This window comes from Cyprinodon tularosa, unplaced genomic scaffold (genome assembly GCF_016077235.1).
Source record: "Cyprinodon tularosa strain WSP-4 unplaced genomic scaffold, ASM1607723v1 ctg210, whole genome shotgun sequence".
Classification (NCBI taxonomy): Eukaryota; Metazoa; Chordata; class Actinopteri; order Cyprinodontiformes; family Cyprinodontidae; genus Cyprinodon; species Cyprinodon tularosa.
Genome location: NW_024038779.1, coordinates 2,346,786 through 2,373,423, shown reverse-complemented (window position 1 = coordinate 2,373,423; position 26,638 = coordinate 2,346,786). Strand labels below are relative to the sequence as shown.

Here is a 26,638-nt window from a genome sequence, read left to right as displayed (position 1 = left end):
TGAACCCCAGTCGGCCTCGGCAGATGGCCGCTTACACTGAGCCTGGTTCTGCTGGAGGTTTCCTCCTGTTAAAAGGGAGTTTTTCCTCTCCACTGTCTCTACAAGCATGCTTAGTGTGAGGGATTTGCATTCGAGTCAATGAGTCGATGCAATCAACTGGTTTTCCTTAGATAGAAAACTAAATCAATATGACTGTATGATCTGGTGAACTATAAAGTGCCTTGAGGTGACGTGTTGTGAATTGGCGCTATATAAATAAACTGAATTGAAATTTTACTTAGCACAAGAACATGCCAGCAGCAGGCACAACGTAGAACACATGTCCCAAATTCACACATTTGGCCATTTATTTGCCTCATTAAAGCTGCCCAACCAATAAAGCAACTGGGCTCAACCCCTGCAACATGAAATACAAAGCCGCCAAAGTCCCATCTTTCAGGAGAAACTCTTACTGCTGACTAACAGGAGCTAGCATTCTTCTTCGTCCCTACTCCAGGGGCTATAGGTAGAGCTCCCCCTACAGGTTTGGTGGGAGACAGTTCAGCAGATATCAGTGGGCACTAAAATTTAGTATAGCGAGGTGGGCTCTATAGTAAGGAAATACGGTAATGACATGTAAAGATGTGGCAAACTGAAAGACTACTGCTAGAGAAGAAGAAATGTAATTGAATTAAATTCAAAGTTGCTGTAGCAATTTTTTTTTTCATTTTTGTTGCTCTATGCTTTTTCCATAAAGATTTATTTTTCGATTGACTTTTATGGAATAATCTTTGAGAATAGTTGCTAAAAATGGTTATACAGGAGGTGGATAAAAACTGTCATTTAGATCCTGTTCTGCCTCTGCTGTCAGAGTCCATCTCGATTTCTCCCCCTTAATGGCCGCCTGCTGAAAGCCCTCCAAGCTGAGCCCATACGCTCCAGATTATATTGAGATTGCAGAAACTCTCACTGTTTTTCTCACCCAAAGCTCTTATCCTTTGGCATTTCCAGCTGAGCAGATTTGCTTCAGCACAGGAGCGTTTCTCTGTGAACTTTTAAGGAATTTTTTATTTATTTTTTAAATCTAATCTGTGACTGACTCAAAAAGTGAGTGAAAGCCTTGCGTGTCTAATGGCGAAAGGTAGAAGTTGACTTACAGGGCCAAATAAATCTTTTTTTTTTTATCTGTAGACATTACCACTGTCTCTGAAGAACAATATAAAGGGGTAATGTAATATGTTCTGGTAATGTGCATTTTATATCTGCCGTAAATCACTTGATGTCCCGCTTTTGTTTTTTTCTTTATCTCCAGAGGCTGGTATCCAGGCTTTCTCTCCTTATAAAAGAAAAAGAACAGCTTGTTAGAATATGCAAAGCCTTATTGGTAAAGTGGTTTTCAGTAGAAATCTCTGAAGTTTTTTTTTTTTTTTTTTATTGAAACAAATGCTCTAAACGTCTGCCTCTTTAATAACCTCCTTTCCTAATGGCTAAAAAAAACTAAGGATTAACCAGTAATCAATCTGCTCAGTGCTTTGGCTCAGCAGAGAGTAATAACAGCTTCAATTAGAGTCTAAAAGATGCTTTTTTCTTGCTTGTATACCATTAAGCCTAATCAGTGTTTCTGGCTAATTTTGATGTTGGCCTAATGGCATGGTCATGCGTGTTTACACAGCAAATTTAGGTCAACACACTGAGATAAGTTGATGTTTAACCATTGCTTCTATATTGTTTTTTAGTTTAAGTAAAAATGAGTAAAACAGAAACAAGATGAAGGGGAGGTAGCTTTACAATGCAAGAAAATAATCCTGAACTAAGAAGCTGATGGGCCACAGGCATTTTAGCAAATCGACAGCCTGAGAGAGGGTAAAAAAAAAAGAGCAGGAAATGTTAAAATTGCTCTTTTCAAAAGCAGGGGCGGCTGCTTCCAGCTCAGCTTCCCGTCGGTGCTCAGGAACAAACAGAAAAATTGACTCTGGCAGAAGAAGATTAGCCTCAGTTTTTCCTCTCTGAGAAGAGTAGCCAGGGCAGGGCAGGGTCTCAATCCAACCGCAGGAGGCCTACCTGTCAGGACCTTTCCTTCTACGTTCTCTTTCACCTCTCCTATCCCTCCGCTTGCCCCCGCACATCCCTTTTCTGCCCAGATTTTTTTTTTTTTTGTATGACCCCAATCTCCTCATATATCCCCAGGATATTTCTGAGTAAGGTTCTTCAGGGGTCACATACAACCGGCTCTGTTGTCAGAATAATCTGTTTCATCATTTTTTCAAGTCCAGCAAGGTAGACTGACTCTGTACCAATGACTGTAGATGGAGGGACAGCAGGCCAGAGGTCTGGAAGATGTTACTATGACCCTCCATGGGGGAATGTAGTGATGAAGATATTTTTTCATCAAAGTAAAAAAAAAAAAACTGTTGTTATTGATACATAGACACTGCCATCATTCTTGTTTGAAAAAACTAAAAACAAAACTAACAACATAACATGACTAGATATTGCTTAATAAAGGTCTTTGGCTTTACAGTTTGTGTGTTTTCATTTTTCTTTCTTTCCTAAGAGAGAGAAAACAATATGAACAGATGTGATTGTATAATTCAGAGCAGGACGAAGAGGATATCTCTTACTGTCTGTCTCTTCTTAGTTTTATTTCCTACGCTGTCTGGGAAGTTCTGAAATGTAATTACCAATGTTTTTTTTTGTTATTTGTTATAAATACAGAGAAGGAAAATGTATTTTAACTTCTTTCCTCATCTCTTTCCTTTCTTATTTCTAGGTAAAGCTAAGGCTCAGGCTTTCTGGTTTAATAGAGACTGGACAAATCACAGCATAGGCCCTTCATTTTAAAGCGCTTTTCGGTAACCATAACAGTCAAGATTGCAACTGCAAGGGAGCAATATTATGTTCTGGATGTGTTGGATACATATTTAAAATTTCAACAACTAGCTGCTATTGGAGCTTTTTTTTTTTTTTTTCTTATCCATTACCTTTAAACTGATATATCATGAACATGCCATGTAAATCCTCCTAATTCCATTTACCATCTTATTTTTGGTTTCTGTCCACTGCAAATATCGGGCATAAATTCATATTTGTATTATATTTTGAAATGAACCTAATGTCTAAAGTCTGATTCATACGGCCCACATGCAAAACACTATGTAGACAAGCACTATGTAAAATCTAGGTACAATAATTGTAAATTCATGTTAACCTCATCATAATGACATTTTTTCCTGAGGTTTACATTGATAATAAATTTACTGAAATCTTGATTAAAATGCAAATTATAGTTTAAAGATTGATTGATGGATTAATGGATTGATTGATTGATACTGCCAGAATTAAAGTGCAGGCCGATACATGTATATATATAAATATATATATGTGGTGCACGCAATTTCCAGCAGAAATCATAACTTTACAGTTGTCGGGGAGATAGTTATTGCCAACTTCCACAAGGACGGTGAGCCACTCATCGCTAATGACCTTTGGTTGGCTGTTTTCAAAGTGTTGCATCTGAAAGTTTTAAGTTTTAAATAAAGCATTAAGTTAGAATTTCATTATGAAAATTTAGACTTTGTGGCAAATTTTAATTTTAATCATGGTTCTTAGAAATTCTCCGTCAAATCTGATTGAGTCTGAGCCTTTTACAAAAGAACAGGAGTCAAATCTGGCAACTACTGAAAAAAAAGAAATGTTTTCAAATATTTTTTTTTTAGAATATATTTTTAGAAAACCATTGATTATATTGTTTTTGCTTAAAAAGCATCACTTTTTGTTGATTTATGACATAAAACCAAAATAAGACATCTTAGGGAATCCTATTGTCATGTTCCAGCCCCCATTTTTATTTAAAGATTATTTTTAAACTCTAGCGGCCTTTATTTTTGCTATTTTTTATAATAGACAGACAGGAAATGAGATTAGAGAGAAGGGGAAGACATGCGGCAATAGTTACAGTACCTGGCCTAGTCTCGAACCTGTGAGGCGTCTCGGCCTTACACAAAAACCAATAACTTCTTAAATGTGTAATGGATTCAGCCTACACCAATCCTAAGACAAACATTTATAGTTATGATCTGGTTTTAGTGTGTGAGTGCTCTGGTGGATCAAGATAAAAACCAAGACGTGATGAGAAGCATGTGGTAATCATTTGCTGCTAAGATTATAAGAAACAATAACTCATAGCTGGTCTATAATCAAACCCATGGATAGAAGACTGTCCTTGGTGCAGAGACAACAAACATCACCCCTGTGTCTCATAACTCTTCCACTATTACTGAGGATGGTGATTTGATATTGATTAGGTTTCATGAGAGCCCAGTGCTCATCTAGCTTATTGTTTCGTAGGGCAGATAGGAGGTTTGTCCTCCCTTGAGTCTCATGGCCTTGTGAAAGCTGTATTATCTGCTGTTATGGCTTCATAGCAGCCCGTGCCCTGAATCTACGATGGCGCTCATGATTCAGGCACCACATTGTGTGCTCCGTGATAAAGCAATTATTTCCCATGGCCCTGCGGAGAGAGGCAAAACTTATCCGTCTCTGTGTTCACGGCTTCTGTATATGTCTTATTTTTTCTGGTTGTCCATGCTTTTGTTTTGGGTCAGTAGATGTGAAATGGACTGGCTTGTAATTAATGTGTCTGTCACCAATGGGGGAATGATAGCAACAAAACTCCCGGAGCTTTCCACTTTGAAAATCACTCCTGCGCTTCAGGAGAGCACGAGGTTACCGACAAGTGTATGCTCATTCAAAACTGGTTAACAGATGTTCCTGCTCGTTTTCACAGGTGCTGATTGAGACAACGGTTTCCAGGGAGCGGAGGGGTTACATCGGTATAGATGACATCATGGTGCTCAACTACCCCTGCTGTAAGTGCCACTTCACCCAGCAGTTACACAAGGTGCTGCATGATAGCAGCAGTAAGTGATTGGAATGTAGAAAACTGAGGAAGAGTAGCTAATAGGATTAAAAGAAAACTAACAGCTAAATAAATTATGACTAAACTCTTTGAAAGGAGTAAGCTGTGATTTTCTATTACATCTTATAATAAACCATTTGTTTATTTATTACAGATATACAGGAGCAGGAGCCTTAAGCAGCCCTGTTGCCATGGTAAATTCTTAAATACTTTAACAAGACTGGAGGTGATGACCAGCAATTTCTGTTTCAGCATATTCCATGAGAGACAGATTTGTACAGAACATTTTCTAAAATGCACTCAGCTTGTAGTCATCTACTGAAGTTGCTCTTACTGATTAGAAGTAGTGAACAGCTGATAGTACTCCATAGAAAATGTTTCTTTTTTTTTAACATGAAATACTCTCTTCTGAAATCCCTCTATGATACTAAAAACTTCGTAGTAATACACCTTCCACACTGAAAGGGTTGTCACTCATGTAAGCTGTTAGCTCTAATGTGTGATTAGAAAAAAGTCAGTTATTCTAAAGCCCAGGTCACACTGTTAAGCTCTAATGCATTTATTGTTCCTGTCACAGTGGCTACATTAGGTTTAGAAAGGCTCCTACTATGCAACAGACATTTTTAAATGTAAAGACAGGGGCAGCTATCACACGGCTCCGCCTACTTTTAATTTATATACAAAGAGGCGCCCCGCATCATGACCAACCTGCAATACTATACCTGTTAAAACATAACAGGTATAGTATTTTGACATATTCAAAATATAATATGAACTACGTTTAAAACAAGAAAATGAAGCCAGTTAAAGTTGGTTATTGGAGAGCTTTTTTTAGTGTCATTAAGGGGCTGCATGATAAGCAGTGAGTACCTTGCAATGTCACTCAGGAGCATCCGTGTTCCACATATGTTCTTTTGAAGGTCATAGAGCATCAGTTTTTCACTGAATCAGTTTTCAGTTATTCTGAGCTCCTACAATGAAAAAAGTATTCTGTTTATTGAAATATTTTATTAATTGTGTCGGGGCTGTAACTAATATTTATTTTGCAACAGTAATTGATTAATCTGTTTATTATTTAATCGAAGAATTGATTCATTGATTTATAATCTGATGACAAAAGGTTTCTTTAAGAGCATTTTTTTTTTACTAAATTCAAACCAGGTGAAAACTTAAGCATTTTTTGACTTGAGGAGTTCTGGATACAGCAAATGGAAGGACAGAAAAGGTTTTAATTATTATTATTATTTTTTTACAATTTAATTATTACTGCTTTGAGTGGGCTGCTCTGTCAATAAAAAACAAAATCGCTGAAAAGAACCTGTCATGTATAAAATCAGCTGATTTCAGTGCCCAGCTAGTCTCTTGGTAAATTTCTGCTAATATAGAATAGATATTTCCATTGGGTTAAATGGTTCTACATATTTGTATTTTTTTTTTCCAAATGGACCAATACTGTTTTTTTCAGATCCAATCCTACCTGGACTCAGCGTAACGGCCGTTATCCGATACTAATCAGATTCAACTGTGCAATAAATGAACCATATGTGAGTGAAGGCTTTAGCCTTTACTTAAACATTGTTAAAAAAGGTAACACATTAACAAAGATATAAATGTGCTTTATGTCATTTATTAACAAGTAAGCCACAAAAAGACAGAAGTAATAGTTCCATGTAAAGTGGACTGGGTTGGATCTCTGATATTCGATATTAAATCATCAATATCGGATCCAGCTAATTATCAGAGATGATAAAACGTATCCAGGTATCAGATCGTTATATCTGTAGTATTTTTCTGCAGCTTTTACAAATTCAAAATATATATTATGCAGCAACAGTTTTGAAAACACTGAGTAAGCAAAAAAAACAAAACTTTCCTCTACTTGAAGAGTGTCGTCCTTAGAGGGGTTAGTGAAGGCTCTTTGCTGAAAGTGCCACGAAGCTCTTGGGCAGATGTCACAGCTCTGTTTAGATGGCTTTTCCTCAAAAAAGTTAACCAGGGTTTTTTACTGTGAGTGGCTGTCTGTACCAAATGGCTTTTTTTGTCAGTTGTAAAAGGTGAGTGTAGCAGTTCAGTGTGTTGTCAGCTCCTGAGGATGTTGTTCAGAGCAGAGTCACTAAGACACCTGAACCTACCGTAATAGCTGGACAAAGCCACCCTCTTTGAGACACTGCAGCATGCAGCCCACTCTTGAACACAAGGCCTCTTATCTGCACATTTAACACTTCAGTCACAGGCCTAATAGATGGGCATCACTCCCCACTAATTTGTTGATGCCCTCCCTGTTATCACTGGAGGAATGTTGTGATTCTGATAAATTTGGACATTTCCGCCTTTTCATGTTACAGACGATCTCATCAGTGTTTTTATGAAGCGAACACCAGCTGCGAGATTGGGTCGCACCCCTACTGTATTCATACCACCCAGCAGGCCACCCTGCTACTCCCAGACACAACAGATGGCATCCACTGACTGCTCCCACTGAGGCCATTAAATAATTAAGACTCTCATCAAGACCTGAGCGCTCCTTATGATGTGGCACTCGGCCAGCCGGCATCACTTGGCAATGAGGAGTGTGGGGGAAGGACGAGACGGAAGCCAGCAGGAAGTGTTAAATGGTCAAAAATAGCCTAAACCTATGTAGAAAATGTCCCTGTTAAGAATTCTGGCTAAAGCGCAGCTGACATTTCAGTCGTATTCTCCTGAGTCACACTCTTTGACTCTGAAACTAGTGTTGCAGTTCAATGAAATATTTATCATGCTAAAGAGCCATGAGGATAAGATCTGACGCATTTAGCCGTATAACGATTTGGCTCCGGCCGACTCTGGGGCGTGTTCCTTTCTACTCACACTCGTTTCCATGTTTGTTTACTGTCTGTTTGACTCCCAGGCATAAATAATGAAACGTTTTTAGGGGGAATGGGGGTTGGGGTAGAGGGGATGTGAGTCACTCAAACACAACATGGCCACATGTGGGGTACAAACACAAGTGCGTTCCCTAACTTACTGTACAAAATCAAGATCAAGGAATTGTCATCTCCATCTCTGCGAGATAGAAATGTAGTTTTGTGCAAATCTGAGTAGGAGATGAGCGAGATCCAAACATTTGCTTCTCCCTGATGCTTCTGCTTCACAGTTCCCTCTCCCGTCGCCTCCTGTCAATCATCCAGAGTGACACATCGGCATGTCCTACACAGTTTTCTCGGCGATGGCTGGCAGCACGGCCTGCATTTACCCAGCACTTTGGCACAGCAGGGGGTTGCTTCTCACTCTTTTATTGTTAATCGCAAAGTTGGTTGAGAGGGGCCCCTCTCCCACACGCTGACTCATTGGCAGCTTCACTCAGAAAACTGAGACATTATTAGTCAAAGCGTGAAAGGTTGATGCTCACTCTGTGGCTTTTCTTTTGGAAACTCACACGTACAAAATGCTCATCTATTGATTGATCCTGTCTGTTTGCAAGTTATTTTAGTAATGGACACTTGTTTTAAAAAAGTTCCCTTCAAACTAGTTTTCCGTTGGTTTAATAACATGTTCCTGATTAAGTTTTTTTACACAGAAAGAAAATAAAAAATAATAATTTTTTTGTGCTGATGAATCAAGAAATATAAAATTTGGAAGAATCAGTAGTAAGAAAAAATCCAGCAGAGCAGACTAATAATAAAAACAACATATACACAAGCTGGTCATCAGATAACCAAAGGTTAAGAACCATAGTTTTAGGAAGTCTAAAATCCAATTAATTCTATTACTTAAGTTAACCGATTTAATTAAAGGTACAGGCTCTTCCTAAAAAGGTCTTTTTATTTATTTAAAATAGTAAATAAAAAGCCTCACCAAAGGATATGTGGTTTATATAACACTAATATTGTATGTTAAGCTTTTTTCTTTTCCTTTTGTCTCCACAGATAAGGCCCCACACTTCTCCAGGCTGGGGGATGAGGAGGTAAATGCTGGCCAAAATGCCTCTTTCCAGTGCGTTGCTGCTAGGAGGGCCTCTGAGGCAGAGAAGTTCCTACTGGAGGTTAGTATGAGTTATTGGTTTTACAAGGAAAAACTCATTTTAGTTCTTGTTATACTAACAAAGAGGAAAGTTGGTCTCGCTTTTCTGTATTAAGATTTATTTATTTATTTTTTTGCATGTAGATTATCATCTCTTACTATTGTGAGACATTTCTTACCTGAAAGTTAATGCTGTTAAGCAAAACTAACAAACTGGAAGGGATGAGTAGATCATTGCAATCTAAAGGGGATAAGGTTTTCTGAACTATTTCTTTGTGGACTGTAGCTATATTTTTGTTTTTAGAAAAATCTCATCTCGCTTAAAAAGAGATGTTTAAATCACTAAAACAGTTGGAGTTGTAACACGTTTTGTTTGTTTAACACAACTTCTAAAATGTTAAGGAAAGCAAACAAGGTCTTGTATATTAAAATGAAGAAAATCAAGTAAAAGCAATATTGTTATTATGTATATTATGTCCAATATGATTCAACACCAACCCCTTAAGGCTGATTTATACTTCAAAACTAGGTCCTCTGCGTAGGTGTCGCAGTGAACGCAAAAACGTACCCGCCCCCTCCACAGGCACTCTGCTGCAACTCTCCCAAATTGTAGCTGAACGCAGACAGTGCCGCAGATAGGAGGCCTCTGATTGGTCAAATCTACATCCGCTTGCCGGCTCGTTTTGTTTGTATGACCGCCATTGTGGAAAACAACTCGAGAAGTTGGACAAGCTAGAAGACCGAGGGGCGTGAGAACACTGGGACCCTTTTCCACCCTCATGTCCCTCCGTTGTCGGTCAAACTTGCCCCCACTTCCTCACCACCTCAGCTGTATCTAGACCCACAGCTAGTTCATGATTTTGCCTTTTGTGTTGTGGCGTGGAATATAACATAGCGCAGACAATCAAAAATTGAGCATAAATCGAAAATGTTTGCGTCAAGCTCACTGTGACACACTGCTGCGGGAACCATAACCAGCCCTTTAATCTTCATGATGACAATAGAACTTATATCCGACTTCTAAGCACATAAGTTCAACCTTCACTAGGCTGAACTCAGAGGTGGTTACCAGCACAAGCTGTGATGCAAACTTTACAGTACCTACACAGAAATGCAAGTTAATAAAAAATACAAGCTACATCAAACCCAGGGTAGTTTGAAAAGCTACACAGTGAGTCACAGTAACTGAGGCCTTTAATGAGGCATGTTCCTTGAACAGAAAATGTTAAGGCAAAGACAAAAGGCAGCTTTTTTCCCCACATTAGGCCAATAAGCTTATTACAAGGCAGCAACAGACACATTAACATTTAAGCACATATTTTCTTCAGAGAGGAGAAGTAATAATTGACACAGTCATATTGGCTGTGAGTGAAATTGTGTTTGACGCTTTTAACAGTAACACAATGGGTGAATGAATTGGGACATAAATGAGAGGATGTTGAAAATGAATGTTTTTCAAGTATATAAAATCAGGTATCAATATTTAAAGTTCATGCAAGCATCTTGTCACGGTTCCTCTGTTTGAAAAGAAGTAGATTGAGGTTCTATTGGCACCTGTTCAAGGTAACCGCTGGACACAGAAGTTTGTTCTCTGTGTCAATAGCGTAAGGCAGATAGAGAACTTATTCGAGGATCAGCTTATCTCTTCCCTTGGGATCCCTCAAAATGTATTGTAGATGGATGTTACACTGCTGCATCCTTATGTCTGATCATTTGAAAATAGAAAATCTGGGTAATCCTTCGATTGTAAGAGTCTCCCAAACACATTATAATGCCTCAACTTGCCTTTTAAATTTGAAATGCATTTAGAAGGTTCTGTTAAATCATTTGGTTGCTTCTAACTGGATACTCCAAACAAGGTGGTGCTACTTCATAATGAAACAGCCTATTTGATCTGTATTTTATTTTTGAAGCCTGCAAACCTCTAAAGAAATCCCTGGTGTTAGGATCAAAGTACGCTGTTGGCTTCAAACAAACAAATGCACAGTGGAGCCACAACAGATTGATAATAAGTTTTTTTTTTTTTTTAATAACTGTTTATTGTATAGGAGGCTCTTTTATTCGAGTTTTGTCTAGGATTTCAGTAGAACCATAATTCCAATCCCACTCACCTACAGAGGGGTCCTGCACTCATTGTTTGCTGTTCAACAAGGTCAAAATGAGTGCATTCAAATTTTAACCTGATCTGCACTCACTGAGCTTCATCACCAGATCTTTTGTTAATAAAATCAAATCCTTCATCTGGCTCTGAAAGCATACCTTAGGTAGTATAGAAAAATGCTTACAGTTTAGTATGGGCTCTTTTATTCCAGCTCATGTTAACACACAAACACCTCACAGCTGGAGATGTTCTGCTGGAGATGCTCTTTCTCATTGTTAGGCTTTAAGTTGTGGATTTTTATTTGAAACAATTCTTTCTAGCTGTTGTCTCTATCCTGGCCCTCCAGAGGACCTATAAATAAAGTGTCGACATCTGCAATAATAAAACCCCTAAACATAAGCTGTGAAAAATGAAACAAAGCCCAAAGTAATGGACTGAATCCCACAAAAATCCCAGTTAAATCTCAGTGAATCAAAAGCTTTATTCCGCCTAGATGTGATGGATGAAAATATAAATGTATAGCAGTGTCACACTAAACTTCTGTAATAGGTCTAAAGCTATACTTCAATTGCACCCATAAATTAATCTCTTGATGCTTAAAATATTGCTTGATCCTCTATGAATGTAACCTCTATATCTAGAGTATCAGAAAAGAACAACATATAACTTTACATTGATACATTTATCAGTTTTTACTCTTTGATAGTTACTATACTCTAAAAGTCTCACATACTCGGTGATACAGTATGTATTCAGAGTTTGTGCAAACTAAAGGCAGGCTCTGTTCAGAATGATGCGCACAAAGCAAAGATTTTACAACAGCCTCTACGGTGTCTCTTTTTACTACTTGGAGGGTATTCATCAAATTCAGTTTAAAATTTGATGCCAAGCTGATAAAGCTCCCCAAGCAGCCATAGATTGGTTAGAGGAGCCAGTCACAAAGACCACATCTCTCTTACGTGCTCTTATCGTGCAAGTCGCCCATTTAGACTATGTTTCTTTTGTTTTTTTGAGTTCAAACTCATCAAACTCATAGATGACGCCATCACAGTGTGGGAAATTAAGGTATTTCTTATGAGGACCCTAGAAAAGAGGTACCGCTAATTATGATGCTCGATGGTGCAACGATGGGGCTAAAAAGGCTGAAGCTCAATAATGAAGGGTTTAACTGCGCGGCTCACAGTGTGCACAGTCTGGGCAAATATGTGATACCCTTTAGATGACATTCCATATTATTTTCTATATTTAACTCCACTTATTAGTTTTTTTTTACTGCTCTGTAGACGAATTCTGAGATTGCAACTTTTGACTGCAGTATTTGTAGGCAGATTATCACTGTGTATCAACAAGGCCTGTCTGAATTCACAAATCTCTCCAAGGATCCTTCAAATGCAGCCTTTCGAGTATTTCCTTCCCCAATTTAAAGCATGTGTCAGAAGTATCCTTCATGTACCCTGATTAGTTGAGGATGGAAGTGGATGGGACACAATTGGGCTGTAATGATGTATGAGGAAGGACAAACATTTGGTTAAAAATGTACACGTTTGTGTGACTCAAAATGAACTTTTAAGGCATTTTCTGATTAGAATGTAGCTTTGTTAAAATCAAGTGTCTCTATTTCTTCAAATTTCTACAGAACTCTGGCACTTTTCTGGTGCCGCGCTCAAAGCCAACTGTCCTTTAAAAAAAAAAAGGACCTGGTCCATATTAGGAAACAATATTATGTTTTCTAATTCCATTGAGATTTAATTTAAATATATATAAAATTATTTCACACACACACACACACAAAAATGCACAAACACATTCAGAATGTTGGTAGGGTGGCATAAAAACCCTGACCAAGAAGTTCCCCTTATTCAATTTTCATGGAGTCCACTATTTTTTTTTTCTTAGACACGGACCTAGATTATAATTGATATTTTGTTAATAAAATTTGATTTAATAACTTTTAACACTTTTATTAAGTACTTAACCACCATAGGCCGTATAACTGCATGGATCAAATGGATTAAAGTTAATTTGTGTACATGTCAACATTCTTTGAGATATTTTGTTTTTCCTGCTTTGACAGTTGTTTTGGATTCTTTTCAATGTTATTTTGTTTATTTCACGTCTTTTTCCTTTATTGTCTCCTCCTTTTTGTTCTTTTAGCAACTTAAAAACTAAGATTTGAAGTGTCTCTTCAAAGAGCCCTGGCTCATGGGCATAAATGTTCCCAAACAGATCCTTTTAGTGAAGCAAATCAATAACTTTGTCTTAAAGTTAGAACTATAACCACAGTAGTAGAAAATGCTAACTCAAATAACCTGTCAAGGAAAGCTTTTTTTCTGTTGTCAACTTTCTTAATTGCATTGCTTGAGATAGAAACTTTTCATTGTTTCTTTTCTACCTTGTTTGGAAAAGGTAGAGAAGCTCCATACAGCTCTTTTGTTATTATTTGTTTTCAATTAAGGAACGAAATGTCCTGATATTTCATTTTTTCTATCTTTGTAACATTCAAAGCAAAGGCACACATGCCATCATCTTACCTTCCACAACATACTGTTCTTAACAGTAGGCGAACCTGCTGCATTGTTTAAACCCCGCTCCTGTGTGATTTGGATAATTGTAGTGTGCTCGCTCACACCTCTCCCAGTAACCACCATTTTTGCAGGGACGATGACAAATGCTTTGGATAATTAGCTGACAGAAAGCACACAGACGCCTGCTGTAATGAGCACCCATGGTCACCATAGTGCTTTCTTCCCTAGCCTCTCCTCTAGTTACAGCTGTCCTCTTCACCATCTTCCTGTCTCGTATAAACCTTAAGTCCTGTTTTTATGTCACTGTGTTGGTTGCGTTTGCTGCAACAGCTGCAGATAAGTCTTGGCTGCTCGCGTCTGCCAGATTAGCAGATCGGTTTGTCATTTCCTTGCCAATTAGCCACAGCCAGATTGTTTTGATAACATCAAGTGATCCTATGCTTGTTTGTTTTATTTAGATTTTCCATACTGCTCATCTTAAATCTACATTTTGGAATTAAAAAAGGGAGCAGTAGAGCACCTAAGAAAAACATTAACCATGTAGCACCTTTGTCACGTTATAATCACAAACCTCAATGTAAAGGAACTATGCATTATTTTGTACTGGTCTGGCATCCACTTTAATAATAATAATAATAACAAATAACGAAGGCTACATTGAATTATGAAACTGTAGTGTGACAAAAGTCCAAAGTGTAAAAATACTTTAGTAAAACATTATAAAACACGTAGAGAGGACTGAGGAGAGTGTTTTTTGTGGCTTCAGGATTGGTTTCCGACTCAACCCTAATCAGCAGTTTAATGCTTATGAGTTTGTTTGCGAAGCTTTGGCCTGAGGTCTGTGTGGTTTGTGGCTTTTTTCAGGCCATCAATTCAGGGTTTGAGAGGAAACTGTGAACGTGCAGCGATACCCTGAGGTTCCCAACATGCTGACTGCCTTCGGATTGTGCTGAAGCACAGATCAAAAAGTATCACCGTTTATATACACCACTTCACACAAAGAAGATTGCCTGAAAACATGCGAAAAAAACCCCCAACAAAATGTCAGATCCTCTGTGTGTTTTTGAGACTTCATGGGGTTGACAAATGTTAGTCGTTTTAATGGTGTGGAACAATGTGAGAAAGCACTCGCTGTGTGGCAGGAAGGTGAACCACTCAGAATTGGCTTGGATGTCCAGCTCTATGTGTGTGTATGTGTTTGCAGGTTTCCCTTTTTTAAACTGTGAAACTCCCATTTTTACCTTCAGCAAAAAAACAACCCACAATTTCTCATCTATTATCAATCTGATTAAAAACTTGACTTGATGCATTTAAAGCCTAACTAACTATCAATCAGGCTGCTGAACAGGAGTCAAGGGTTTCTCATGATGACCGCATTTTTAGATTGACTCCATTTGGGAATATCATTCATGATGCGCATTAGCCCGATAATCAGTATAATTTTAACAAGGTTTCGTTTGTAATTATTAAAGCATGCTTGATTGTCACAATGCAAGAATAAATCAGCTAGATGGTCCTTCATTTCTAATTAAATTTAACATAATTGAACATTTTACCATTTTAATCTAACAGTGCTAATAGGAACTGACCCATATAGCGGTAACGTGTGTGCACTGTTGCACATGAGTCCCAGGAGCTCACAGGGCAATAAATGTGTACAAGGCATGAATCCAGCCAAGGGCATGATTGTCTGTGGCTCCTTTGATACGGAAGGTCAGATGTTGTGCTCAGGAGTATAGAAGAAACACTTAACTTCCAGAAATGATAACTAAGGGAAATGAACGGGAGGAATAACTGAAAAAAGCAGGGAAGAAAGTGCTTATAAGACAAAAAAGAAATTATGTGATACATTTACATGTTCAAGAGACATCTGGGTTTCTTTTTAGGCAACATTGATCTGAGTCATTATGGACGCTGATAGTTCATTAAACCCAGTGCTGTATAAATATCTAAACACATAGTAGGTTTAAAGTGCAATAAAAACGCTTCATTATCATTATTATAATGTGCCTTTAAGTATTTTAATGGAGTTCCATTTACCTCTCAATAGATGTCACAGTTTGTGTTTTTCTTATCAGTATTTTCTCTAATCAATAATAGTATTCTCCAACAGAGGTGACCTGAATTAAGTAAGCAGCTACAATGACCAGTGAGGAACACATAACTTAGACAAATAAATATTATAAATAACTGTTAATTCTCCCAAAAAGTGAGTGAATTCATTATCCAATTTCAATTCAATTTAATTCAGTTTATTTATATAGCGCCAATTCACAACACATGTCACCTCAAGGCACTTTACAGACACAGTTCAGTCAGATCATTGTTGATTCATAGTTTTCTATTTAAGGAAAATCAGTTGATTGCATCGACTCATTGACTTGAAAGCGATCCCTCACAACAAGCATGCTTGTAGCAACAGTGGAGAGGAAAAACTCAGTTTAAACAGTAAGAAACCTCCAGCAGAACCAACTGGGGTTCAAGGAGACAGAAGCAGACATACAGAAAGAAGCAGAGATGCAAAAGGCAACTGTCAACAAGCTTCACAGGCGGCCCTGTCCAGGAAACATACAACCAGGCAGACAAGCTCTGAGCCAGCTCCCATGGCAGAGGATAAAGAGAACACATCCAGCCAGTCACAGTCAGAGAAACAGGACTACACTGAAAAACAGGCCGAGCTCCAACATCTACCATATAATCAAAGGTGTTGACGGCAGCAGCAGAGCTGATATTTCTCTCCAGGATGGTGTCATAGCCAAACAGGAACAGACGAGGTGAAGCTACTATAAGAAAAAGCAGAGAGAGCATAGCATTAGAGAATGAACTAACAGATTCTGCAGAATGGGAGAATAGAGGTAGAATGAAGCAGAATGATGAAATATGGGTCCCTATGTCCTTCAGCAGTCTAAGCCTATAGCACTATAACTATAGAGATAGCTCAGGATAACCTGAGCCACTCTAACTATAAGATTTATCAAAAAGGAAAGTTTTAAGCCCACCCTTAAAAGTAAACAGGGTGTCTGTTTCATGGAGTAAAACTGGTAGTTGGTTCCTCAGGAGAGGAACCTGATAACTAAAATATCTGCCTCCCATTCTAATTTAGAAATTCTAGGAACCGCTAGTCAACCTGCAGATTAAGAGGGCAGTGCTCTGTTAGGAATGTAAGTTCCTGAACTATCAAAACAACCCATTATAACACAAAGTAACTGCTCAATTGGTTTTTATGATCTTCAAAAACCGAAACTAATAAAAAAAAAAATACTTGAACTAAAGTTAGTTAAAATAATTATAATAGAGTGTAAAATCAGACTTTCCTATTTTCTTAACTTTAAATACAACTGTGTGTTCAAATATCCAATATAAAATATTCAATAGAAATTATTTACATTGTGCACATTGTGGATAAAGTTTTTTTCTCGACTTAAAGAGCAAATTACAGGAACATTTAGGCTTTGGGACTGGCGACCTGTCCAAGGTGTACCCCGAGTTTCGCCCATAGACAGCTGGAGATAGGCACCAGCACCCCTCGCGACCCACTTGGGATTAAGCGTGTAGGAAAATGGATGGATGGATGGATTTAGTCTTTGACTTTAGCAAGCATAAAATAGGGTCCATGTAGTGCTATCATTGAGTCTGCAAGACTCTCCTACATCACTGTACTTCTTTCTAGTTTGTCTCAATCTCTGAAAGCAATCGGGACCAGAATTATTCTCCGTCAGCCAATCATTGTCATGTGTGCTTCTATCTCAGCTCCCTGCATCAGCAACAGAGAGCAGTGCCCTCCTGCAACACAGAATCTGTGCTTAACTCAAACTGCGCAAACTCCTTTTATTGATCGAGTTGTAGTAAGTTGCTATATTATCTTGTATGACGATCTATTATCAGCAGGTACAAGGAATCTGGTCAGACTGTATGGGAATATGAAAGGAGCTAAATATGGAGTCAAAGTAGAAGAAGGCTTGTTAGAGGGTTTTAAAGACTAGAAGTTAAACTTTGACTTCAGCAATACATCTGCAAACCTTAATAAACACTCCTTTGGCACCAGGTGGCGATGCTTTCAGGTATGCTAGTCGTCTAATAGCATATTTACATTGGTCTATTGCTCTGATGCAACCTATAATATATTAAAAAGAAGGTGTCAGTTTATTGTGTGTGAATTAAAAAGATTAGGTCCCAGACTGCTGTTTGAAAAAGGAATAGGTTTTATGATAGACAAGAAAGTGCAGCAGCAAGACAGACTTTTTAATTGTAATGGATGTAAAATAATATTACGGCAATAGCAAGTATGGGAAGTCGAGTTTAGTCAGCAACTTAGATTGTAGATTAAAGGTTAAGAAAAATAAATAAACGGCAGTGAGTAATATATTTTATGGACCTTTCAGTGCTTGTAAGTAGTTAGAAATTGATGTTAAATGTGGGAGAAGGCTAGACCAAGGTTGTTATCAAAATGACTAAAACTATTTCTAAAAAAAAAGTTTTCGTTAACCGACATCAAAATAATAACTAGACCTTTCAAAAAAAAAAAAAACTGAAAAAAGAGTTTACAAAATGAACTGAAACTAAAGGGATTTTAGGAGAGAATGCGCTTTGTTTTGTTTTGTGTCTTTGGCATCTTGTTTCCTGTCTGTTTTTTTTCTTTTTGTGTTGTATCCTATGACACCGGGAGATGGAGGGTAAGGCGCAGGTCCTTTGTGTTGCTATAGCAGTCTGACCTTATCTAGAATTTAGTTTCTATTTTTTTTTTCCTTTGGCCTTTCCCCTAGTATGCAAGTCATTTTACATAATATACTATAACTTAAACCACAAACAGTTAATACTAAAATAGAGCTAAAATCAGAAGTCTGAAATAAATAATAAAAACCAAAAAAAACAAAAACAAAATTCAAGTCAATTTAAACCTTAGTTTAAACAAATGAGTCAGGCAGGCAGCAAATAAAGGGATAGTCCACCAATCTAACAAATGGATGACGTCTTCCCTCATGATTGATGGCTGGAGGGAGGAAAATTATTTGTACAAAGATGGAGCCCTGAATCTGAAGGATTTAATCATTTATGTCACAGACTGAGATGCACCAACATAAGAATGAAAAAATATTACATTTCTGTCTTCATGTTATATTTCTCTAAAATTGTTCAAAGTTACATTATTTCTGTTCTTTGATGCTTGGAAATTGTATTAGGTAGATGCCACACAAAGTATAGCGTCCCTATACCTGTTTATGTATGAGCATAGGTCACCTTCTAATGTTCTGCATTATAACTGTGTTTGTGAGCAAAATGATGACCCATCCTGTCTCCCCATGACCCTGTCCTCTCCTGTTTTCCAGAGACACAATGGCGACATTTTAACAGCGGCCTCGGTCAAGCACTTGAGTCATCGGCACTTTGTGGTGTCCTTCCAGCTAGATAACGTTCAGCGCTCAGATCAGGACCTTTACCGCTGTGTCACTCAGTCCTCCAGGGGCTCAGGGGTGTCCAACTTTGCTGAGCTTGTTGTAAAAGGTAAGAATAAATAAAACATGTCTTTTTTTTCTCCTTATTCTGGTTTTGGTTCAGTATCAGTTTTCATGTTGCTGTTTTTCCTGTTGATCTTGGTCACTTGTGCAGTGTGGGATGAAGCCTTAATATAGGGCTCATTTATTTGTGCAAAAAATACTTAATCCTGAACTGCATTCTATTCATGTTACGGTGACAAAAAAACTCTTTTTTGGCATGAGTGATTCATAAGCTAAAGTTGTCAAACACGCTGCCATCTTGAGCACTTCAACTCTCTGACAAAAAGCTGCTTGCATGACTTGGACTTCTGCAGACCCTGTCATATCATGAGACACAGATGGTGACCTCACTCTCATTACTCACCACAGCCCAACAGCCTGACACGACTCTGACAGCATAGTAATGACATGGCAGTGGTTTGATGGCATAACAGACTGTAGCCTTCAGCTAACGGAAGATGAGAAGGGGATACAAGGACGTCACATATTCTCTGCTCTGCTCGTGGTTGCTCGTGAATTTGGTATTTTATCTGTTTTCTCAATATTTATACCTTTGTTTATGAAGTACTTGGTTCAGACTTGACTGACATTCTGATATCAATTTCAATTTGAGTAAAAGTCTCTTAATTCATCATGATATAGTAAAAATAATAACAAAATGTAAAAATACTTTAAAGTGGTTTTTACTTCTCCACTTTACCTATTTTTTTAAATTGCAATTATTTTCTTTCATTTGTATATAATGCATATATAATCACATGACCTAAACAAAAGTTTCTAAAAGATATGGACTCTGATGCAATGTTTAAGTTAGCAGGTATTATTTTTTTTTTACTGAGCAAATACGTTTTGCACAAAATATATCTTTTTATTGTTCGATTTTGTTTTCTTAATCTTATATCACCTTGTTAGAATGTTAGTTTAACTGCTAAGATTTAGGCCGCAGTTTTCAGCTTCAATGACATCCTGAGCTACACTTAAAATAACACCAATGACTTTAGGACAAAATTAGGCTGAGGAGCTCTGTGCCACTATGAACTCCATGAAGCCAGAGAACACGTTTTTTTTTTATTTTTTATTATGGATCTATTTCAGGTAGTTCGCTAAAATTATGTGAGACAGTATATTGAAAAATATCAACAATCTTTTTACTTTTTAAAGCCTTTGTATACCAAGCCCATTGATTTCTAGCTGAATCCCTTTCTCTAATGCCAATTTTGTTTTAGTCTATTGAAAACATGGCTAGTATAAAATGAATCCTCTGTTACTAAACTCTCAATCCCCTCACCATCGGCTGCCACTAAATCAAGAGAGAATCCACTGAAAAATTGCCATGTAATCCATTATTTCAACTTTGGATGAATCATGGTGGGATCTTTATGAACCTTAACTTTTCAGACTCTGGATAGAAAAGGAAAAAAAAAATCTTCCTCCAAGGCAGAGCTGCACATCAAGTAAACGTGATAACCAGACTTAAATTATGGAGGAGTCAGTCTGTAACTATGCAATCTTAATAAATGCCCTGCTTCTCCACTGCACTGCTAAGAGCTTTTGATTAGTTAGGCTTAGACATTTCAGTAATGTTAAATGTAAATGTAAACAGCAGAATCATACAGACACTCCTACTGCCCCACACCAGAGAGCAACTTTGAATATAATTAAAAATAAACATTTTCTTTGTACTCTATCATATTCCTAATTAAAGATTGCCATTCAAATGAATGTGAGAAGCAATCAAACACATAAAAAAATAATCTAAAATGTGTTTGTATTAAAAATAAAGGTAAATAACATGTTGGAAAAACTGAAAACTGCAAACTGTTTAACTAAACATGAGTGGGTAAGTCAAACTTTAATCACTGGCTGCTGCCTGTAGCCTTAAGATGCGCTTTTAGTTCAGAGGCAGCCGACCCTTAAAACAAGCTGCTGCAGGCTGAGGGAGCCAGGAGCCGAGGTTATGGTAATGTTCGAAGCACACACTTGGGCGGGCCGTAAAAGACTGAGGCGCCTCCGCTGGATTAGTCACAGCAACAAATCTCACTCTGATCTCTTCCCATGCCTTGTCGACGTTTCTTTTCTATTCCCATTCCTCACTCACGCGGTGTAATTGATCTGCCTGTAAGTGACGTTTGACCAGTGGGCTGTGGTATAAATTCCTGCTTTGGAAATCCTGACTGACAGTGATGCAGAGTCTCCTGTTTCATCACGGTAGGGGGCTCTGTGGACAGATAGAGAAAAACATAAACGGTGCTTAATCACAGTTAAAGGGTTGTCACATGCTTTCCATTTAATGCACAGCTGTTCTTTCCAGTCATCACTTTTTTAAAGTTTATTCCAGGCTGTGGGTGCCTTGCCAATACAGTGTGTGTGACTAATTAGCTGTGTTTTCAAAAAATTGGCCTGCTCTTACTCTGTCACTCATGGATCTAAAACTTAGAGCTTTAAGATACTGAGAGCCTGTTTGCATAATAGCTACTAATCAGTGAAATATGATTTTTTTTGTTTAGATTTTCAGATTAGGTAGCAGTCCTGTTAGCTTTAAATGCATTTCAGTAGAACAAATAATGGCCTACTGATTTCCCTCTCCTCTGACAGTACCTCCATCCCCCATCGCACCGCCTCAGCTGCTGCGTGCCGGCTCCACTTACCTGATCATCCAGCTCAACACTAACTCTATCCTGGGAGATGGGCCCATTATCAGGAAAGAGATTGAGTACCGTGCCAGTCAGTCCCCGTGGTCAGAGGTACATGGAGTCAACATGGTCACCTATAAACTGTGGCACCTGGATCCAGACACGGAGTATCACATCAGTGTGCTGCTAACTCGACCTGGAGAGGGTGGAACCGGCCCCCCTGGGCCCCCCCTTGTGAGCAGAACTAAGTGTGCAGGTGAGTCTTTGGAACCTAAAACCCTCATTTGAAAGCTGTTTGGCTTATTGAACCACGAGTAAACTATTTTATATCTATCTTATATAGGATTTTTATACATTTTCTGTGACAATACTTCCATTATGGAACATGATTATGTAAAACAAACTATTTCATTTCTTCAAAAAGGAGATACAAATAATTAGAGAGAATAAATATAAATGATTATGGAAAGATGATTAAAACAAGAGATACAATTATTGACAACAAAAAAAGAAAAGCTAGACAGAAAACTTGACTAATAATGTTTAGGTAGTACAGCCAAAAGCCACTGTAAACAAATTTATTTTTAATCTCAATATAAAGCAATTTAGGGTTTCAGTTATTTTTCATTCCAGATTATTGAAACATATTACACATTACAGTTTAGAGAGGTCTGGATGGTTGACGCACTGACAGCAAGCCTGTAATGTATTTTGGTGCAAAGCCATTCAGTGGTTTAAAGATTAGAAGTGGTATAAAGTCTATTCTCTTACAGTAATGTTAATTATTACCAAAAATGTAAAAAAAAAAAAAGGTTGAGTATCAGTCAGAAATAACATAAAACCTGCAGGAATCTGGCTCACAATTTCAAAATGAATAGTAAGTACTATGCGATAATTTTGATGTTTTTTTTTATCGTAAAAGGCATCAATGCTTCCGGGATGAAGCATTCATGTTACGATACTGAGAAAATAATGACAAAAAAAAAATAACAATGAAGCAGTCCACTATACTTAAAGCTGGCTTGTTCTGCCAATTCCGCACGTACGTATAACACTGACAACAATCAGCAAGCCCTTATGGGCAAAAACCATCAGTCCATTAATATCATGTATGCTCTAATCATCATCAATAAAGACCAAGGCAGAGACTTCTGAAACTGAAAGTTATTTTTCTATTTTTGGTGGCCTTAATTAAAGAGCATTTCTGTCACCTTCATCAACAGTTTGCACAACCTCAGAATTATTTCCGCATTACACCAGTAGGTAGCCTCAAATTACCTTAAATTGCCTACTTTCTAGGAAGTTACAACTTATTTTCAGTTTCAACATGTTACAAAGGGTTAAAATAGGAAGTATCTTGTTTTCTCTATAGGATATATGCAACAAAACCTCCCTAAGGTTATTAGAATTTTATTGCTCAAGAGAAAACAAAAGCATATGGCACTAACCCCTCTGTGCAGGGAGTTTCTTATTTGTGTAGACTCATCATGCCAGTGAATATGTCTTATTAATATGTCTTCTTTTCATGTAATGAAGTTATTCTAATTAAGCTCCCAAGCACAAAGTTCTGATGCCCAGTGGCCACACGCTGTAACTTTAGAGGCTCTTTCATTATGAAGCCAAATCTGCCACGATAATCTGCTGAAAATTCAATCAGAGAGGAGCAAACTCTGACTGAGTCACTGCAAGGACTTATCTCATGAGAAAAGAAAAGAAAAAAATATCACTGAGGTTCTCTGAACTCGGGAGTTTCGGATAACGGAGGGTGAGACTTTAATTGCTGCTTGCATGGCAATATCGGTTTGAGGGTTATTTAAGAGATAACAGATGAATGATAGCTGAAGCTAGCCTCAGGCGTTCTTCTTTAGAATATACTGAAAAACACAGAAATGTGCAATTATGGCAAGTGGATAGGGGATAGTGGGTTGGAAGCTTTTTCCTGATTTGTATCTGATATCACGACATTACAGAAGAAAAAGGAAACTGGTTGATTACAGAGGTTAGCAGCGTCATCACAGAGGGAACCACCTGCATCCGAAATGAGATTAATGCTGTTTGCATACATGGAGCACCTTTGTATGGAGTTTATAATGCATGGTGATTATTTTCTTTCATCTAATGCTTTTAAATTGACATTAATGTACAATAGTGTTGTTTGACCTTTGATCATTAAATGATATTACAGATACGGTAGTAATGCATTGCACCTTGACGATTTAGCCAGCATATGCTGTTGTCCCAGAATCTCCTAAAACGCTGGCATACACTGAATTTTCTATGTATTTTATAAGGAGTATTCATAACGAGTCCAGAACTTCTGTCCAACAACAGCCTAACTTATGCATAACACACTGCAGCGTAATGCCCATGAAATGTCACAAACCAGTGTCCCGAGAGGGGCAGCAATGCCCCCGGTGGCGCCCGCAGCCTGCATAAAAAGCACAAGAAGATGCAGTTTACCGCCCACCAAAAAAATTATTTAATTAATTAATAAAAATAGAAAGGAAAAAGAAAAAGAAAGAAGGTTTGCAGTCGCAGCAGATTCAGCGTCATGTCTGCTAGGAAGTTTGTTGGTTGTGGCCGTGGGCGTGAACGCAAGGAGGATCCATCACACTCACCTACTCGTTCACCCTATGATGGGGATGATACGGGTTGGATACGCTAGACACCACGACTTACGAGTAATATGCAATTAAGGTGTGTCCACTATCACATAACTTACATGTAACTTATGGCCCAGGTATGAGCATACGCTGGCATACGTCAAGAAATTCTTGGATAAATCTTGCCGAATGTTTTCGTGTGCCAGCGTGTTTCAGCGTGCTCATAACTTATACAAAACGTACCGATAACTTATCCAACGTACGCCAACATTTTTGCCAGATTTTTCGTACGTCAGCATACACTGGCTAAATCGTTAACATGTGACAGCTCCTCAAGTTTAAACTTTGAAAACCAGTGGGAACTTCCCATAATTGTGCTCAATAAACAGTCTAAATCCTGTATTACCAAATTGAGATACACAGGATTTTGTTTTGTTTGACCAGAATGATACAGCAGTTTGATTTGCACTGTTATGCTGTTCTTCCAAATGAAGAAGGGAGTATAAAGAGGAAAGAGAATTAGTTAGGAAGAAGGACTGTGGCTGATCAAGAGAGATTTTGCAAAGTCAATAGTAATTGATCGTCTCTCTGCTCTGACCTCATAAGAGAAGAATAATCACTGTCCTATTGGTAAAAAATAACCTCTGCCCCTATGTTGGGCTTCCCTTACAGCTCTGGTATTTGGTCTGCAGTCCAAATAGATGGCTTTAGGTTTATTTTGATAATTCAGCTTATCTGGAAGTCACCTGATATTCAGTTCACTATATTTTAGAAAATGCTAAAATGCAATTTTGGTCACTGCTGAGGGTTTTAAGGTGTCTGTTTTTGGTAGCAAAGTAGGTAAGGGTTAGTATCAGTATACATTGAACCTGTGACTGATAAACCTGGCTAAAACATTGCTACTGGATCTTTAAAGCATTTCTGAACTGCATCGACAGTATCTGCTGTGAGAAAATTCCCTTTCACTCTGTGTCAGTGAAAATTATGCTGTGTTTTGGAACACAAACTGTGAGCTTCAGAGTGGGTTGAGTTGCAGATTAAAAGAAGATAGGGTTTTAGTTTTAAAAAACCCTTTTCCACGTGGGAGTAATATTTCTGGTTTCTGAACGATGTAGATGAAATGGAAACTCTGAGTGGGTATATGGGGAGATCATGTAGGAGTGATCCAATAATCTGACTGTGCTTTGTAACACGTCAACATTAATATTAATCAAACATATAACATGTTCTCATGGATTAAGATTAATTGCCAAAACATTTCTGTGCCTCTAATTTTGGATGTCAGATTTTTATTAAAAAGTTCCTGCTCTTCTTTTTAAAAGCAATGATGGGTTGAGTGCAAGTTTATCAAGTTGCAGGGAATTTGCCTTTTTAGTTTTATAAAGGTGAAATTAGAAAAGAAAATCAAATTTTTTATGTTAGCTGTCTTGACATTTTGCTCCGTTTGCTTTCTTCAGCGATTCGCTAAATTCTTCTCTACCCTCAGTCGAGCAGAATAACAGCATTCATCTTAGCTACATCCATGCTAATTCTCAAAATATATGCACATATATAGCATGAAAAATATTGTTTTCAGGCAGATACACTCAGAGAAGATGTAGGCAGTCATTAGTGCTGCCTGAATCTGCAATGTATGCGTTGTCTAGTCACAGGGGCACAAAAAAAGAAAAGCTTTTGTTACCCCAAGGCAGAAGATTCATGTCTTCCATGGTCATCACTCTTCCCTATGCCCAACGGTCTCTCCCTGCTGCACACCATCCCTCACATTTCTTCCGACCCTGCTCCAGCAAAACCTCCCTGGCCTTCTCTCGGATGACATATTAAACCTACTCTCCGCTCTCGAAAGCCAGAGACACCTCTCATTCATCAGTCTTTGTGCACTCTTTTGCTTCCCGACACACCCATCTCCAGCTGAAGAGTATCATATAATTCACAATAAGAAAAAGTCAAAGAAAGAAATGGTGGTGGGGAGGGGGGGGAGTGGGACCGTTGGGCACAAATGGTGAAATCAGATGAAGCGATACAGGATTCACCGTAGATGGAGATTGCTCTCACAGCTGCTGCTATCAGTGTTTGTGAAAGTCACCAAACTCAGCCTTTAATGTTATATTTACATTTCAACCACTGTGACATTAGCTCATTCAGCCATGTGTGGGAGGTGATGCTTTTGGGTGTGCAGGGCTGTTCAAGTGGGCATTTAAATACAGTGTGGGATTATTGCAGAAGCCAAATAGGTATTCTTTTTTATCATTGCCTCATATCTTTCTGCTTATTGGTTTTATTTATACATCGGATCTAACTGCTGCATTACACCTCATTAATGTAGAACGGAGGTCACAGATTAGCAGACAAGGGTCCGGTTCCAAACCCACCTGCTTGCTAATC

General features: G+C 38.1%; 1 protein-coding gene across 1 annotated transcript in view; it reads left to right on the top strand.

Annotated features, from left to right (window-relative positions):
• Positions 1-26,638, top strand: part of ptprub (protein tyrosine phosphatase receptor type Ub) — a 270,284-nt gene that overhangs the window by 152,299 nt on the left and 91,347 nt on the right. Inside the window, 4 exon segments of the mRNA XM_038285405.1 lie at positions 4,766-4,847; positions 8,803-8,918; positions 18,850-19,024; positions 21,613-21,906. Of these exon segments, the coding sequence (XP_038141333.1) occupies positions 4,766-4,847; positions 8,803-8,918; positions 18,850-19,024; positions 21,613-21,906 (667 nt within the window).